Source organism: Pongo pygmaeus, chromosome 3 (assembly GCF_028885625.2).
Source record: "Pongo pygmaeus isolate AG05252 chromosome 3, NHGRI_mPonPyg2-v2.0_pri, whole genome shotgun sequence".
In the NCBI taxonomy this organism is placed as follows: domain Eukaryota; kingdom Metazoa; phylum Chordata; class Mammalia; order Primates; family Hominidae; genus Pongo; species Pongo pygmaeus.
Window position 1 is genome coordinate 122,073,052 of NC_072376.2, and position 19,556 is coordinate 122,092,607.

General features: G+C 38.2%; 1 protein-coding gene across 1 annotated transcript in view; it reads right to left on the reverse strand.

Annotated features, from left to right (window-relative positions):
- The window catches only part of COL25A1 (collagen type XXV alpha 1 chain), a 511,707-nt gene extending 494,730 nt beyond the window's left edge, over nucleotides 1–16,977 (reverse strand). The window contains exons 1-2 of the mRNA XM_063663967.1: nucleotides 15,898–16,977; nucleotides 14,754–14,823 (exon numbers count right to left, since the gene is read on the reverse strand). Coding sequence (XP_063520037.1) covers nucleotides 14,754–14,823; nucleotides 15,898–16,194 — 367 coding nt within the window. The 5' untranslated portion in view covers nucleotides 16,195–16,977. The remainder of the gene's footprint in view (nucleotides 1–14,753; nucleotides 14,824–15,897) is intronic.
- Nucleotides 16,978–19,556: the final 2,579 nt, after the last annotated feature.

Here is a 19,556-nt window from a genome sequence, read left to right on the forward strand (position 1 = left end):
GGTTGTTTTTTTGTTGGGTTTTTTTGTTTTGTTTTGTTTTTTGTTTTTTTGTTTGTTTGTTTGAGAGTGATTAAGCATTTATCAGCAGCATACCACATCAGTAATACCTTAGTCAAGAAGAATTGACTGGGCTTCCATATATACAGCTTGAGGCTGGTGGAATAGAAGTAGGAATCAAAGTAATCTTCCTCAGGAAACAGAAAAATTAGAAACAGGAAATAGTATCTGCACCTTTAAAAGTTATCTGTCATCCTATTAAACTGTGGTACAATTATATAATAGTGTATAGCCTTCAAAAAGAACGATGCAAATCAATTTGTGTTAGGAAAATATGCAACAAACTACAGCAATAGACACCTCTGAAGAGAGATGGGATATTGTGTGCCACTTTTAATTCAAATTTTTGCATTTTTGTTATATGTATGGATCATTTAATAATAATAATACTATCATCAAACACAAAGAAAGAGTTCAACCTTGAGGTACACCTTGAGCATAAGGCAACAGAAGCAGCTATAATATAGAGGAAAGAACAGCTTTGATAATAAAACAATAGAAATAGAAATAAAATTCTTAGGCCCCAGCAGGCACTATAATGGATGCCTCCCAGTGAGAAGATGATCATATATCCTGACTGTTCTGACTACCCTTCATTTCCTGTTCTTCTAAGAGAACTAGCTGCAGAGTATATATTCTTGCCTTTTTTATTCACTGGGAATAAGTAAAGAATGATTCTCAACTGGGAATGATTTTTGCTTCCTCTGGGACATTTGGCAAGATCTGGAAACAGTTTTGGTTATGGAAGCCAAGGAATACAACTGGCATCTAGTGGATAGAAACAAAGGATGCTGCTAAGCATCCTATGATACACAGACCAGCCCCCAACAATAAAGAATTAACCAACGCAAAATATCAATAATGGGAAGGTTGAAAATCTGTATACCACTGTTACTGAAGGCCACCTAATTCAATCTCTGTTCTTACAACCCAAGAGAGTCTAACCAAGACCCAGAGATTCTGCCTTCGCTAGAAAACATGACCATAGAGTCTGATCCAACATTTAGAAGAGCCAGCAAGGCTCCAATAACTGCCAGAAGGCATCTTGGGGAGGAGTTAAAAATGTGACAGTTGACCTAACAACTGGCAGAGATCATTTATCTTCAGAAAAAGCATCTCATTGGTGTGTTAGCAGCATTTCTGCAAAGTATCATGATACCCACACAAAAAAAATCCAAATACCAATTTCTCTGATAACATGTTACTATTTTTGAAGTCATAAAAAGTAAACTGGAATTATGAGTTCAAATATCAATTATCATTGTAGTTTTAAATCCATTAAAATTGGATACGGTTGGCTACAGGCCATACTTTTGTAACTGTTAATTCTATTGCAGTCTTCAGTCGGCTTATCTGACACCATTAATTCTTCACCTGATGTTTAGGTGAAGAAATAAGTAGGGTTTAGCAGCCTATTTATTTCCCTAAACAGTCAGGCATTTGGCACAGGGTCTCACCCATAGTAAATCACAATAAACATTTTATTAGTTAATTGAATAAAAAACTTTTTTAAAGACTGCTATACACATGACCTTTCACCTTTGCCAGAGTCAACTGGCATTAGGTAACACCGGAAGTCAGTTATCATCCACAATATATCATTTTTAAATACTAATATCTAAAATGTTTAATATTTATAATTAATCCCTCCTCTACCTAGTAATATGAGACAACCAGAATGCAACCTGCTTTTAAATGAAGATAAGTATTTCCCTACAAAACCCACCAATCCACCTGTAGTTTCAATGGATTCCCCTCACCCATAGCCCCCATTCTGACATACTTTCTTCCTAGAATGTATACGCAAGGCCATCATCTAGCTTCAGCCATTCTTCTGCCAGAATCCAAGTTGTCTCAGCCAAAAGGTGGCAGCAACTGAGACAGGCAGGAGTAGAGGAGAGCATCCACGTACCTAGGAAGCTGAAGGCCGAGCTGTTTGAGGAGCTGATAAAGTGGGTTGCATGTGGGTAGAAGAGGTAAAGCAAGATCAAACAAGGCAGACCAATGGGAGACATATGGGCCAAGAATAGGCAAACAAATCTTTCAAAGTATGGATTAAAAACAATGTTGTCTGAAGTAACAACACATGCATGAGTAAGATGGGAACTGGCTGGAAGTATCCAAGAAAAAAACAAACTAGGAGATGAGATATCTGAAGTCAAAGCCAGGAGGGCCAAAATAGCAGCGTAAAATCCCAGAGACAACAATATGCTCGTATTAGACAAACGCAGTCTACAGATGAATGGTTTCTCCATTCAAAAAGGTCCTTCAGTCCTTCCCCTTCCTCAGCCTTACTCAGGCCCAGGAATAACTAAGGATTTCCTCTTCTACATCTCTTGCTAGTGAAAAAGAAAAAGGCTAATTTTTGTAGATTATGAAACAAATATCATTTATGAGCTCAACATTTTAAATACAGTAATGGAGTTGGTATAATATGCTCTGTTTGCTCTGTTGCTAAATACACACACTGAAAAATATAAGACAGGAGCATGGAGTTGATTAACTCACAAACATTTTCCTTTCTAATCACAATGTGGTTCCCTGCAAAATCCATTATGATCAAAGATGCTCTTTAACCCCTTTGTATATCTTACTTTTCTGGGTTTTTTATATTAAATATTTATAATGGGCACTATTATTAATAGGGTGGTTCCCTGGAAGTACAGAAAAGGGAGAAAGGCTAATGTAACTGCCTGTACATAATTTCCCAAAACACAAGGCAAGGTCATCAACTCCTTCTTTAACATTAGTGGAACTATTCATTGGTACCTAAATACAGGAAGCAGTGTCTTCCAAAGTGGTGTCCGCCTCAAACAAATTGTCAGTGTTACAATTTTCCATTTTACACTGATGTAAATCATACCAGTAATGCAAGCATAGCAATTAGCACCACTCCATGGGCCTAGCAGATAAAGTATATAAAGCCCAAACTCAGAGGAACTGTCTTTTAAATAACTAATTTTAACAGAAATGAAAACATTCAGTCCCCCAAATCCATAGGTTAGGAATATGAAAGGAAACAGAATAATAAACAATCATTACTACTAGGAATACTAAATTTTATATATATATATATATACACACACACACAGACACACATATATGTATACAAAATTTTTTGCTTACCTAAAGAACTGTTTCCTGTGTAGTTGCTTTAGCAATGTAGGAAAAAATTTGTGCTCCTATGGAAAACTATGCATTGTCTACAGCACATCTTTCCTATGTATCTGATTCTGATTCTTTGAGAGCTATTTTGTAACTGTGTAAGTTGTAGATAATTAATAGAAAAACAAAATTACTTTTATCTATAGACATGCAAACTCTGTCTGAGTATAACTGACTTCTTACTGTGAAAAAGTCCGTTTTGCCTCCCTTTGTACATCTATTTCAATATTCCTGAACTAAAAATATGTATGTCTTTAAACTCTCCTTTGAACTGGTTATAATACCTTACTAGTTCCTTCTTTAATGATTTAAGTAAAATCTTTAACACTTGTTAATTTTACATGTGTATGAAACTCATAATTTTATTTTTTGAAATTTATATTTTAACAGTAATTTTTGAGAAAATAATCAGCTACTTTTTGAAATGTGGGAGAAATATTGATATTTGCCATTGATATTTTGTCAGTTATGCTGCTAAACTGAATCATGAATATAGCTATCGCCCAGGAAAGGTCTAGAGGCTTTGGGACCCAAGGGTGATGAAGCTCTAAATCAGAAGCTGACAGTAATCCAGCTAAAGTGTCATCAACAGAATGGAAGCAAAATAGGGGTTCTATCCATGCTAGAGAAGGGGAGGGAAGATAGGGGAGCCCCCTGAGTACAATGGGGTTCTTATTTAGGAACATAGAACATCCTCTGTTTTTGTAGTTTCATAGCTATATGGCTACCTCCCAAAGACAATCCTGTCCACTCTGCTTGCCAACCACGGATCACATTAGGGCAATGCTTGTTGATTGAGGGCCTGTTTGCTGTATTTACTCTTGGTTTTTTAGGAATCCAATGAACATTATTCTCATCACATCCTATAAATGTGAAACAGTGTGAATGTTTAAAATGCTAGCAGTATATGATTACAAATAAACAAAAGCACAGATGTAATAACTTGAAAATGATGAGAAAAAATGATGTATGATACACATATACAGGGGATACGTGTTACTGATTATAAAATTCCTCTGAGATTTCTTGAGAATTGATGATGGGAGCAAGGGTTTTCTGCTGAAAAAGATGAAAGCTTAAAAGAATAAAACACATTCTGACTCCAATGTGTCATGAGCTCACCCACAGAATACAGAAAGTATACCTCAGACTTCTCCAGTCAAGGGCATTTTTTGCTATAAAAATAAATGAACCTTTTTTAAAAAATTCCAAAAATGGTAAATAAATTTTACCACCAATATATAGCATTCCTCATACAGAACTTGGTTGCAGAACCAAGCCAATATTCAGGAAAGTGTCCTCAGAAATAGCTAAAACTTGGAGCATTAAATAATTTTGTACAGAGGAAATTATATGCAAGAACATAAAAGTCCTAGTCTCTTTATGGATGTAATTTCTCAATGCTAGAGGTTTGGGGTTTTTCAAATTAAAAACTTCCAGATGCTTAACATGTATGGTAGTACTAAGTCACACTTGTCAGACTTGCTGCTTAAATTCCTGGGAAACTGTCAGTATATCTACAGGGGTTGGGAAGGAAATTAAGGAAATACAGTTTTTTTAGTTAAATCTCTTTTTTTGTAGTTTATAATAGCTTTGGTTGGCATGTATCGGGGCGTCCAATCTTTTGGCTTCCCTGGGCCACATTGGAAGAAGAATTGTCTTGGACCACACATTGACATTAATGATAGCCAATGAGAAAAAAAAATTGCAAAAAGACTCATAATGTTTTAAGAAAGTTTACGAATTTGTGTTGGACTACATTCAAAGCCATCCTGGGCCACATGCAGCCTGCAGTGACATGGGTTGGACAAGCTTGGCCTATATGGTCTTTCCAGCCTTTCTTACTTGTTCAACCTTCCTACCTTTGTTGCTTTACTGATAGTCTTTTTGCAGAAGACAAAGTAACCAGTTAAAAAGGAAGTCATTTTCTCTTTCGGTCTTCCTTGAAGTCCATAGTTTGAGACTGTGTATTAAAGAGAAAATAAATTGCTCACCAACACTTGGTAACTTGTAGAACTGCTGTGTCATTCTGTGTCCTACTAGACAAGTGACGAAGGTGCTTCACTTAGCCAAACAACTGTCCACAGCTAGCTACTCATACAGTAAATAATGCTGCTGATGACAGTAGGCATTCATTTCAATGCGAGGCAGAGTATTGTCTTTCAAATTTTCTTTTGCAGTACTTATTACAGTATGATTATAGCCAGATTTATACTTTCTATGTGAAATGTATTGTATATCTCACTCACTATTGGCTAAAATCCTGTTAATTCCTAGAGATTTTTTCCTATTACTACTTATGTGCAATTCATGTATTCTCATTGTGCCATCAATCTAAATTTCAGTATACAAACATCATCATTTTTATACACAACCAAAAATCAAATCAAGTAAGAAAGTCTCAGAGATCTTAGAAGTATCTTTAGAAGATCTTAGAAGTCTTATAACGTATATTTTCTATAAATGACATAATTTAGGGGAGAGTTATTTTTCATACACTACCTTGTGGACTAAATATTAACTATTCGTCAAAAAATCAAGTGATTTAAGTCAATACATTTTAAAAGAATGAATTGCTGTAACTCGGTAATAAACCTCCATATGAATATCTAGAATTAAAAAATAAGTAAAAACATAAGGGAAGAAATTCGAAGAAACACAGAAAATTGTCATTAAACGAACAAGAACAATATTGTGACTTGAAGTCTTAAAAAATAAGTAATTTTAAGAAAAAGGATGAGGTGAGATGTAGATTTTTCTAATGAACAGTACCATGCTCAGTTACACAGTGCATTTACCCAGCTTTCCTGTGACACTATTATTACATCAGCTTCCTTGCTAGAATACTCCGACCCATTAAAGAGATGATATTACATCAATAGTCATTTTTAGACTTTAATTTGAATAAATAATTTTACTACCATCATTTCTAGTCATGCCTCCAGTACAGTATTTCAAAGATCACTTCTGTGTTGACAAGTGTAAGTCCTCAGGGACTTGGACTTTCAATAATTTTCTAATAGTGTCCTATGGAGTCCTAAGGTTCTTTGGAAATGCCTCAGGGGCCAGCATTGGTGAGAGAGGTGGACAGCAGAAAGAAAGAGCATGGAGGCTATTGGCTTCTGCCCGCTCTAGTCTCTGAGGTCAATCAGTGTAGCTAACATTGTGTCCAATTTCATATGATGGGGTTTCTCACATAATTTCATTTTTAAAAAAGGTTCAGCCTTTTAAAGAAATGTTATAAAATCCCTGTACTAATTAATCTCCGAGATTTGTATTAGTTTTAATATGTTATGGCTCACAAAGTTCTCAGAGAAAATGTTTAAAAGGTATGGGGATGAGAATAGTAATGCATGGAAAGAGATGCACTATATTAAAAGCCTCAACCTACATTTTCAGATCTTCATCATAAACATCTTGCTGTTTTATAGAGAACTTTCTATAGAGAGCTGTACGATGAGCCCTAGAGATACACAGATACAAACCAGAGCCCCTGCCAAGGAGCTCACAAGTGAGATTGGTAATACAGCTGTACCATGAGACCGCTTACCTGGGAAGAGACTGTAAGTATATCTGTAGGGGTTTGGAGAGCCCATAAGTGACATTGGTAGTAGAACAGAATTATACCATGAGACCACTTACCAGTTAGCGTGTGTCAGGATCTGCCCACAAAAGTCACTTGATCCTTGACCCACTTAACCCACTTGATTCCCAATCAAGTTGATAACCATCCTGAGAAAAGCAGTTATTTAAGAAGCATTTTTCCATTTGAACATCATCTGCTCTGACCTTGTGCCCTAATTCTTTCAGTAAAAAATGATTTTTAGCGTTCGAAAGTTCACTTAGGAGCCCTAGAACTGGCCAGCATTTCTGGCATGACTTTAAAGTAAAAGCATTGGTTTTTGAATGTGGTTTGTGGAAATCACTTTCATCTTATGATCATATCATATATTATCTTAAAATGTTGGGTGGAATCTGGAGTCCCTGAGATGACAAATTGGGATTTCATAATTTCTGGAAGGGTAATACGAACAACTTAACCTTTGACAGCTCCCAGCATTGACCTAAGACATCAGAAAGCTGAGTAAGAAATTGATCAATTTTCCTGACATATTCCACTGTAGCATCTTAAAGATCAAAAATGGAGGTATAATACAAAGCTATAACAGAGAATTCCTCTGGCTCCCTAACTATTGCCCAGAATTATATAACAATAACAACTCTAAAATATCAAGCTTTCTAAGTATGATGATAAAGAAATATGATTCTGAGAGATAAGGGGATAAAGGCGGCTTTTTCCTCCCCTCTTTTACTCTCCTTACACATGAACTCTTTGGTAAAGAAGGGAAAAAATAGACTTTACCCCTTCCCTGACCAGCTACTTTTAGTTACACAGATTCTGACTCTCAATATTACCATAATGTACAAACTAGAGCTGCCTACAATTCATACAATTTGCTCAGCCACTTAGCCTAAATGCAAAAATTGTGTTTTAAAATGTGCTGACCACATTTCAAATACAAGAATAAAAACACTGTGTACATAAACCAGGAAACTAGAGCTCCTAAAATCTAAAAGATTAACATCCAAATGAACAGACACAGTCTTGGCATTCATGACAAATAAGGTCTACATCTACTAAACATACCTTTATAGCAAAAAGATGAATTTAGCAACAAGACTAAAGAACACAATATGAAGAAAAATAAAAAATGTGTTTCAACTCTCATATTATGTGGCAACTTAACGTTGAAATGAAGACTCCAGATGACATTATGTCAAAAGCATGACAGTGATTCCAAATGATTCTGGATTTTGAGAAATTCCAAAATGTAAGTACAAAATCCTCAACAGGTAAGTTCAATTACATTTAGTTCATTTATTCTATCTACTGGGACACTAGCTTAAACTTCGTATCTGTGAATTTATCTACTAAATGAACGATTTGACTAATATAAATGTGAAATTTACTAGATTCTTTTAAATATCTTAAAGCTGATAGGACACTAGAATTTTCAAATATAGGTGGAAGAAATTCCTTGCTTCTTCCACGAATCTTTTTCATTGCAAACAGAAGTCAAAAGATAGAAGTCAACTAGGGGTTTAACTGGGAAGGAGGTAGAAGAGAGGAAGTGCTGCTATTCAGCTCAGTTCCTCCTCCTAGTGGTCACAAAGGGGAGATGCCTGCCATCTGGTGCCCTTTCCTCAAGGGCTCCTTTCGTTTAAATGACTCACAGAATAGTCATTTGGAGGAATATATGATGCCAATGAAAAGTGCTCAATTTTAATTTGTAAGTGATTTCCACTTACTTCTGCTTCTCACTCTTCTATACTTACTTTTTTAAAACAGTCAATTTTAAAATAATATTTCTTAATTGCAAGATTTCTGAATAAATCCCAAATGAAGCAGTAACTATCCATGTCTAAGAATTGAGTATGCGGGCATACTACAATAATTTTTAACACAAACCAGGGAAAAAGTGCTAAATATCATGGTGCGTTAAACCACCACATGGAACTTCACCCATACTGGCAAACCAGGGAGGCTGGGGATGCATCTATATTTAACCATTGCACACTAGGCTATAGCCGCAGCCCAGATTGACTCATACATTGTTTTCACATTCTCAGCTTCCTTCAAACCACCAAGTAATTGTTTATAAAGCGACAGTATGAAATAAAAACCTTTTTCATGATAGGTTCTGGACGGTTTCCACTCAGGATAACATAAATTGATGTTATTTGGATAAATGTCTTGTGAGGTTCCCTGAAACAGGAAATGCCCCCACGGGCTGCAAAGCAGTCCTGATTCTGACATATTTCCCCATCATCTCTCCATTTACCTAATCCCGTTGATAAGAGGATGCCCCTTCTCCATCCCTAGACCTAAGCCTGACCTTCAGATACTATTTTCATTAACATCATGTAGATGATTTTGCACAATTACAAAGCAATCAGAAGCACAGTAGGATATTATGGCCCTGAGAGGCTTCTTATGTCTACACATAATTTGAACGAGCTAGAATGAATTAAACTCTATACAGAATTTGTATCCTTCTTTTAAGTAATTCCCAGCTCATGAAAAAATATAATTATTAAGGGAAGAAAGAGAAAAGGGTAGTTTAAGAATTAGCTTTTTAATAACTTGGAGACAAGAGAAGCAAGAGAAGCTAAGAAACAAGAACATTGCTTCAAGAGGCAATTTGTCATTGGCCCTTTGGGTGACTGGGCATTTTTAACAGCTGTCACTCCTGGACCAACTAAAAGTGTTAGACCCAAACTGTTGTACTCATTAGGACTGAAACAATTTAACATGGATGCTTGAAGGCACTCGGATGTCACATTGTATTGTTTGGCCTTATAAGAAGAGAGGAATGCCTGCTATTCTCATTTAAATAAAATTTATAGCATTTTAATTTGATTTCTTTCTGCAAACTGTTTCTGACTATTCTTTACCTTACATAATTGAAAATCTACACATTATTATCCCCTTACTTGATGCACTCTTTCCATAGATTGTGCAGAGTGTTAGGATAAAAACATACAGCATAAGTGAAAAACCATGTATAGTAGGAAACACAAGTTTTATGTGAGAAAGTAAATTTATGTTAGAAAGGTAATTTAAAGGTTCTTCTTATACAATGGGAAAGAGTACACAAGCATCAAGCTATAGTTAACATTTATTTCCACCCAAAACTGAGAACACAGGCAACGAGGTCAGTCACCAGGGGCAATATCATTTGCATTTATGAACCTTGCTTGCCTGTGTGAATTGCTTGCCTACATGTATTCTTATTTTGTACACCATCATTTTCATGGACTTGGAACGTATACAGAGACCTCAGAAGTTACCTAGTGTATCTTTTTTATCTCTAGTTAAACTCTCCAAGCAAATGACTAGCTGTGTTACACTGAATGATTATCATGAATGTACAGGAGCCAGGTCCAGTGGTACTGTTCAGTAAGCCAGACATGAAGTTTCTCTCCTTATTCAACCTAACTCTCCCTACTTTCAAGAGAAAAGTAGAAGAATAAGCCATCATCCTCCTGTCTACAACAACCCTTTATATATTAAAAGTGCCTTTTTTTGTTTCACATGGGGTAAGTATACCAGGTATCAGTGTACCTCTATCTGTTCATAAATTCTTGGAGAGCTAAAAGGCAAATCAGCTTTTTATCCATTGCTAGAGCTTTTATTTTCATCGGAAACCAGATTTTCTCTATTGTGAACTTCTAGAAAAGAATTATACTTTTTTCTTTATTTTCCCCAGAGAAAAGAAAAATAAAATCTTTGGGTTTACAAAAATGGAAGAGATTTTAGTCATCTGCCCCAAAGCACACTATACTTTTTCTTGGTTGCACTTGTCATACCTGTACATTCACGTCATTTTTAAAGAATTGTCTGTCATCCTCATCAAAATGTAAGCTTCTTGAGGGAAGATACCAAGTCTGCCTTGTACATCAACATTTTCCCAATGTCTAGTACAGTATTTGGCATACAGCAGCCTTTTCATTTAACCTGAAGAACTGACAAATGCCCTTCAAAATCATTCTTGTCCAGCACTCCTATTTTGGAGATACGAAAATAGAAACTCTAAGAGGTGTTCTTGGAAATGACTTCCCAAAATTGCATAACAAGTTAATGACAAAGCCAGGATTAGAACTTTGGATTCTTTATTCCGCATCCACATTCTTTGTTCATTACACCACAGAGGTTCTTATACCTAATATCCTGGGCAGGCAACACTACTGATGAGTAAGATACAGAACTCTTTGTAATCTACACATCTTTTGGTTGGCTGCCTGGTTCCCAATGTTCTTTATCAGTTGAAACATAAAAACCTTCTCATAGATATGCCTGATTTATGCATATTTTATGTAGGACTCCAAGAACAGAACCCAAAACTAAATTCTACAGCCATAGCAAAGAGCCAACTTATTCTTTCCAATTAGAGTTGAATTTTACAGAGGCCAAGCCACAGATGCCAGCTGAATTTCTCTGGTTCGGCTACTGCTAAATCAAATATTCTGCTAAACACAGCTTCAATTTATATGGAAATTTTAAAATTATTATTTTTAAAATTATCATTTTGGGTTTCTTTAAACCAAACATTTTTTAAAATAGAGCTTTTCTGACTGCACGAAAGAAATAAATGCAAGTTTCCCAGGGTGACAAGATGATCTAAAACTGGATTGTGGTGATGGCTTCCCAACTCTATTAATCTGTTTTAAAAATCTTAAAATAGGTAAATATTATAAATTTTACTGCAATAGGCTATTAAAAATTGAAAAGGAGTCACATAATTAAGCTAGTTCTTTTTGTAAACATCTGGTATTAAAACTGTAAAGATATTCTTTAATATCCCCATGGTCTTTTAAGCCCAGGTCCTATCCACTTCAATCATGGTTTACCTAAAAGGTCAAAAGTTTTCCCTGCAATTTTTGTAAGAATAATTTAGGAGACTTATATAAATACCAAAAAAGAACCAATCTTTATTTATATAGCACCAAGAAATACTGACTAGTATGATTATCTGCACGAATAATCTACAGATATATTTGTTTAATTAAGTACAGTGTTCTAGTCCAAACCTGCCATTAATTAGCCACTGGGTTTTAGCAAATTATACAACATCTCCAGGTCTCCGTTTTCCCACCTAGTTCATGTGTTTCTGTAGATCACAGCAGAGCTAAGTAGCATATAATATACTAAAAAGAATAGTAATTGCTATTGTCTAATGGATAGCCACTAATATACCAGACTATTTAGGTAAACTATTACCCTAAGGAAGGTATTATTAGTCTTTTTTTCTTTTTTTTTTTTTTTTTTTTTGCAGATGAGGAAATTAGAACACAGGGAAGTTCATTAGTTTGACCAATGTCACACAGTTATTTAGTACTAGATCCAGGATTCCAATCCGGAATTATCCAGGTCCAAAACCTATACTTATTCTCTATTCCTTGGTAGACTGGGCTTTTAATTCTATCAGATGTGGGCATGAATCCTGACCTTGCCTTTACTATGTTAAGTTAATCATCTTCTCTGAGTCTCAGTTTCCTCCTCTGTAAAATGAGACTACTAATACTTAAGTCAGGGTCATTGTGAAAATTAAATTAGAGAGTACATCCCCTGCCATTAAAAGCCATTTTTTAAAAATTGTCTTTTTCATCTCTCTCTCACAGAGGTTCCTTTTTGTACGTAAAAATATATCTATAAATTCTATGATTACCTTTGAGCCTACCTGAATATACCTCACTGGGACTGAGTTCTATCAGAAGAAATTAGAGTGAAAACAAACAACACATCATTGCTTCTTTGCTATCAGTCCTTGGCTCTGTGACTAAAACTGTCAACAAGAGTGTCAACTTCAAGGGGTGGGCATCTGTCCACAGGAACTGAGCTGAGGTCACAGACTTGTCTCACTCTGCCCTACAAACAGATGTCTAGGTGACACCTCTTAGTCACTGCAAACCAGGGTTAGAGCCAAACCAGGTGGAAGTGCTGAATCTCTTTTCTAATCCTCTTGGTCAGCCCATTCATTCCCTAAGACAATTCCTCATTGACCATATTCGAAATAAATAGTTTTCCCCAGGATATTATTTTCAACATAATGTCCTTATTTTGATGATGTCTGATTATTCCTCAAGCGAAAGGGAGTGTTTCCATAATAGCAGTTTGTCAGCAAGAAACCTGCTTGATTCTGCATATTAGAAGGCACACCTTCAAATGTTTACCTTGGAAGTTGCCAGGTAAAAACTGATGTAATGTGGAGCTCTAGCGGTGGCAAGAGGTAAAGCAGCTATTAGTGGGAGCCAACAAAAAAGCCTAGGAAATCTCCATTTATTACTACGTTCACATGCTAAGATGAAAAATGGTCCAAAATAATCTAAGATAATATACAGTAAATTTTAAATGTAATAGATTTCTTTTAGATTGCAAGTTAGACTTCAGTAGCTAGCCTACATTAAACATCATGAAACAATTATATCTTCTCAAAAAATAGAACTCAATGTGCTTGTCACTTTTCTATTTTTACTAAGTTTATTAAGAATTCTATTAATTAAGCACTAGCTATTTTTCACAGAGCTAGTAAGAATATTGTATACAAAAAAATTCTGGACTCTAAGTGGTATGATCAGTGAAGTCCTGTACCAACTGTCCTGGGAATTTAAATAATCCCTACAGGCTGATGAGGTGGTTGTGAGTTAATTCCCGCACTAGAAAAGTGCCTTCCTTGAATATCTGACTTCTGAGATATTTTCCAACATAAAACAACTAAGAATGAGACCTACACTGTCAAAGGTTAACTCTTTGTTTTTCTGGTACCTAACGTATACGTCTTCTTGATCAAAAGGGCTTCATTTTAAAAATATAGCTCTATTACGTTCAAAAATTTGACAGAATATAAATAGTAAAATTTGTATAATGTACCACCTGGAGTTGACATTTAAAATTTCTAAATGTGGTGCCTTGTGTAGTTGTGCCAAAACAAGTTATCATGAGGGGGAAAACATTTCAGAATATGAAAAAATACAAGAACTTGCCTTTTCATAAATAAGCACCTAAGTATCATGTTGCTTAATACTAAAGAAATTTTAAGAGACTCACTTTCCATGAGTGATGATAAAAGAAACTATCATGTTCATAAATGTATTAACAATATTTATCTGAAATAAACATCTCAACTCATGGGAGTTTTTCATGACTTACATGAGTTGAATCCACTAGATGTTTCCAATGGCCATATTCCAAGGGCTTCTAAATTGTTAGGTCTAAGATAACTACCAAGGCCTCAAAGGTCCATGAAGGAAGATTTAATAATTACCCAGGGGGTCTTATTCATGATGTCCTTCTTCTCTGTCCTTCTACTAATATGCTGCCTTTAATATAGTTCCCTGAAGCTACACAGGAAAAAAAAGGTAAAAATATAAGAGCCTGTTCTTCAAAAGTCATTGAGAATGCAAGAGTTTGTAATGGGACGCTCAAGATAAAGAACTCATTTTCTTTCAGTCATGATCTCTAGCTATAGGATAGGAGATGGAATCTTTTTAATAGAATAGAAACAGCAGGACAGGAAGTGAAGGTGGTTTACTAACATAATCGTATGCCAAAGGGAATAAACCAAAACAAAAAAAAAACCCTGCACTAACACAACATCAGAGAGCCAGGAATGCAGAATCTAACAGTTCTACAGTCCTTTTCACTGTAGACATTAAGACAATTTAATTGAAGAATATTTTTCAATCTGTGAATCTAAGAAGTTTGTCTTTGTACATCACCTTGCCTATATTTTCTTTGGTGATTATCTCTATCTCCTTTGCTTTCCCATAACAGGCCTTGGTATGCTGCTTAAAATAATATTTGGGGCTTTATTTGCCATCCTTTTGAATGAGACATGTTGATTTTATTAAAGCAAGTTGGGTCTGCATTCTTTCTTTACTATTATTGCAGGTAGACTTGACAGACACAGGACCTTTGTTTTAAAATGCTCTGCTCTGGAGGAAACCTTGTTAAATAAGTCCCATTTTACCTGCTGGGCAGTTACATTCTGAAGGTGCTTCTCTTGCGATTCTTATTTTAGCCATATGTTCATAGGATTTCTGTAGGAAAAGAAGAGTTATTAACAATCATCAGTAGCACTGTAGAGGGATGGAGTCTTTAGGGACTCTGGCCATACCCCTGATTTACTGGCATTTCATAACCTGCATAACTAACATTTACATATGTACTTGGACTCTAGTCAAGAAAGTAACCATGCCTAAGTCCTAAAAAAAGAAAATGACCACTGATAGGATATCAAGATTGCTGGACTTGTATAACGTCTTTCTCCATTCTTCCCTACCACCACCCTCTCCCTCAGCTCAAGCATATGCAGTCAATGTAAAAACCTAGCACTAAAATGTTGCAGTACTAGGTAAGCTGTGGCTTACCAATAACAGCCAATATTTTATACATGAAGGTCAACTGCTTTATTTATCATGTTCGGCTGCAACTACTGCCAAATAGGCTCCCCGCTAGGGTAAGGTTCCAGAAAACCCCCTTACTCTAGTCTAAAGGTGCCCTTAAAAATAACATAGATTCCTTTCAACTCTCAACTCCAAGGGCTCTGCATTCATAAATACCCCGGCACTGCATCCTTTACCAAAAATAAAGCTACTTTAAAAAAAAAAAAAAAGTTTAAACTTTTAGTATGAAAAGATTCAACGTGTGAAATTATTGATTTTAAATTATATATGAGATTATTTTACATTTAAGAGTGATTACCTTTTTTGTATATTAATAACATCTATGACCCTAACCATCTTATAACATGTAAAAGGTTTAACAGATGCTATCTCTGCAAGAAATATTCTCTCCACAATTGGGTTTGACTTAGGACAACTAAAAAGAGATAAAATGCCCTTTCCGAACCCTTTTAGACCTTCCTATGTATTTAACACGCAAACATTAAGAGAGAGTGAGGGAACATTAGAGATAGGGATGGGGACATCAAGGGATGTGCACATATAAATATATGCTACAGTGAGCATAGATCCTTGGCCAACACATGCACACGCGCGTACACACACAGCCACACCAAGTATGCGTACAGTAAGGGTACCGGCTAGTCATGCACACTGAGTCACGCTTGTACAAGATGTTACCCACGTGCAAAATACCCCAGCCTCTCACACCTGAGCCAGAAGTCGCTCCACTTTCTCTTGCACCATAGCCTTGAGGTGATCCAGGGTATCAGGCAGCAGATGAATGGAAGGGGCCCCTTTGGCGGATTCGAGAGCGGCGATCCTCGCCTGGAGGTCGTTGGTTTTCACACCCAGGTACAGGCAAGACACCACGGCCACCACTGACAGGAGGGCCGCCAGGACGGCGCACGGGGGCATGGTCCGGGCACAATGCTGTTCGGCAGGGCTCGGGTCCTGGGATCCGGGCTCCCGAACCCCTCCTTTCCCTGCGTGCTTCTTCAGCAGCATCGTGGCGGGGTCGGCCGTCTCGGCTTCGCTTCCCACCCTCTACACCTCAAATAATCCTAAAAGGAAAGAAAAAGGTCGATTCCTCCAAAGTTCAGCCCCTGTGGCTGCACAACTAGTTGGTGGAGTCAAGCCCACGAGCGGATATGGACCCCTGCCTTGCTCAGCGTCCAGACCCGCAGCCGTGCACCATCCCCGCTTTCTTCTCTCCTCCCAGCTGGAAGTGAAAGGCACCCTCCGTCCGGGGACTGGGTGGCGGTGGGGTAAAAAGCAAGACGAAACCCACCCAGACAGCTCTTCCGACTCCCAGAGGACCGACACCTCTTCCGAGGTCCCCGACAGCGGCCGCTCAGGGTCCGAGGGACAGCGGCCGAGGCGCCGCGCGGGGCCGCGGCTCGCCCTGGCCACGGAGACCGGACCTGTTGCGCCTCTGTGAGTTTGCCTTATTTCTACCTACTCGGTGTCTTTCGGCACGCCGACCTGTTTCCCACCTGCATTCAGTTCAAGGCAAAAAGGCTGTGAGAGCACGCTACAGCGCAGCGCGAAAGGGGCGGGTAAGGGGGAGAAGAGAGAGGAAAACGAAATAAACCCAAGGAACCAATGCTAGTCGCGAAGCCGAAGTCGCGGCTGCCCGAAGGATCTCCGCAGCCCCGCGTGCGCGATCCTTAAATACCCTTCGGGATGCTCGTGTGAGTGTGTGTGTGAGTGTGTGAGTGCGCGCGCGCTCCGAGCACGACGTCCCTCCCCCGACCCCCTCCCGGCGCCCGGCGTCCGGCCTGCAGCTCCCGCTGCTGCGCGCCCCCCTTCCGAAGCCAAAGCAGAAGCCCGCCTTATTATCATAATGTATTCACCTTGGCCCAGCCCGCGGGCGGGCCCAGGGAACCCCCCAGGGGGGCGGGAAGCTTGGGTGGGAGCGGGGCAGGAGGTCTGTTATTAGCATAATGCATGCAAATAGCTGGAGCGGCCACCGTGATTGGAGAGGAGCCTGGCGACCCCTCCCCCTGCGCGGAGTAACTTCAGCGTCTCCGAAGGCCACCTCTCTGGCCTGGGCCAGGGGCCGAAGCGGGGTCGGCTGCTCAAGAGGCGGCGACTTTGGCTTATACTGACTCAGCCCAGCGCCCCCTTTTTATCCCGCTTAAAAATGGAGAAATGGCCTCCGGGAGGAAGATGTGAAGCGCAACGCTCTATCTCTTCTGATCTTCACTCAAAAGCAGCCGCAGGAGCTCTTGCTATCTCGCTCTGGTGCAGCGTTTTTCCCTCCTCCCTCACTTTCCCACATGCCCAGAGGCAAAGTGTCTGGCCGACGTCTGAGGTACATTTCCCCACTTCCCTTCTCTTCCCACTGCAGCCCGCAGATTGTCCAACGAGGGGAAGTTTTCTTTCCCCTCCCCCAGTTTCCTTGTCTTGACGGCACTGAGGCTCCTCCCAGCTCTGTATTCCTAGTCTGTACTAGGGTGCTAATGTGTTTTCCTGATTCCCTGTTTTGCGGGATTGGAAAAGGGAGTCTTGAGGTATACACATTTCTCGGGATTTAGGAAAGGAATGAAGAATGAAGTCAGTTTTTCCTCTTACCTGACTCTTCTCATGCTGTTCTCTCTGGATCAAATTACAAGGTCTCTAATGGGATTTTGGAAAGTTGGTAACAAGTAGCATTTGACATCTAATTGACTGTGGGGAAAACAGAAATCCCACCTCTTATTCCAAAGAGTTCCTTCTTATCTCCCTATAAAAAAAAATACCATATATTTTTCCAATTCTCCTTAATTAAGCTGACCTGAAGTCGTTGCTTACTATTGTAAACAATCAACAAAATACTTCACTAAATTGGTCTTTCACATGTGTAAACGGATATTGCTAGGTATGAAGCAAGGTAAGGAAATAACAGCATTAGAGGAGGAAAGAGACTAACATTGGAGGAAAACTCAATGAATTTTGCTATGAAGTCAAAACCATAATTCATTTGTATTACACAGTGGTTCTCAAAGGATGGTCCTAGACCAATAACATCAGCATCACCTGAGAACTTGGACAACATTAAAATTCTAGGTTCCTACCACAGATCTGAATCAGAAACTGCTACTACCACTACTGAAATAATAATAAAAAAAACCCAGCAATCTGTGTTTTAACAAGCCCTCCAAATGATTTTGATATATACTACTAAAGTTTGAGAACCACTGGTATAATACTTTCCAAAATAATTTCAAATACTTTTTGTATTTGAACCTCATAACCCTGTGATGTGAGGATTTACTGTTCCTCTTTTAAATATAAACAAAATTTTTAAATAAATTTTAAAATAAAGAGATAAATTTCAAGTCACATTTAATTGTGATTAAACATGTTTCCAATAACAGGACCCAAATAATGGGTACAAATATTTTAATGTACCAACTCTTTCTGTAACCTCTAACTATTCCTTTGTCTCCTTTGCAGGCTTTTCCTCTTTCATTTCTCTGAAAGTTGGTGCTCCTTGGGTCTCTGTCTATTCCATCTTCTCTTCTCTGTATACTCTCTCCAGTAGAGTTCCCTTTACACTGATGAGTCATAAATTTATATCAAAAGCCCAAACCTCTCTCCTGAACCTCAGATCCATATAGCTAGTTGCCTCTTTGTCATCTCCATTTGGATGTCTCATTCTCATTTCCAATGTAACCTGCAGCTTACCTCCAAACTCTGCTTCTTCTGTTTCCCATCTCAGCCAATGGAGTTGCCACCCATCCAGTCTCCCCAAGCCAAAATACCCAGTAGCCGGCCCTGACTTCTCCCTTGCCCTCCTCTCCTCATCTTTTAGAGTCCTTCAATACTTCTGGTTGTCCTTAGGACAAAGATCTTACATCTTTCAACCCCCACAGCAAAGCCTACCATCTCACCAGCCTCATTGCTCATTCTTCCTCTCAAACTCTCCATATCAATTTCTCTGAAGTATGGAGACAATGAGAATAAAGAGCTTTCTCTTTTGGACAACATACCACTCTTAAAATTTCAGTAGAAAAGCCATTTTCTGTCTTGACTGATGCCTACAGTAGGTTACACTTTTAATTTGGATGATGCAATGTTCTTATAGCATGCTTTGTGTAAATTGGCCATGAGAAGGTACATTAACAACTCTGGCAAGCCTTCAGCACTGTTAGATCTTAGTAGAGAGATAGAGTTGGAATTTTGTGGCTTTGAGATCTTTATCCAGAGGATTAGATTTGCTTTATGTCTTTGGTGGGCACAATACCTCAGAAATGTACCAGCCATTAGCGCTAAGATTTCAAAACCTGGTAGATTCTCTGCATCAAGCACAGAGAACGTGTGGATCAACAAAGCTCTGAGGGTTTGAACGCATGCTGTTCTGTAGATTCATCAAAGCATAGTTA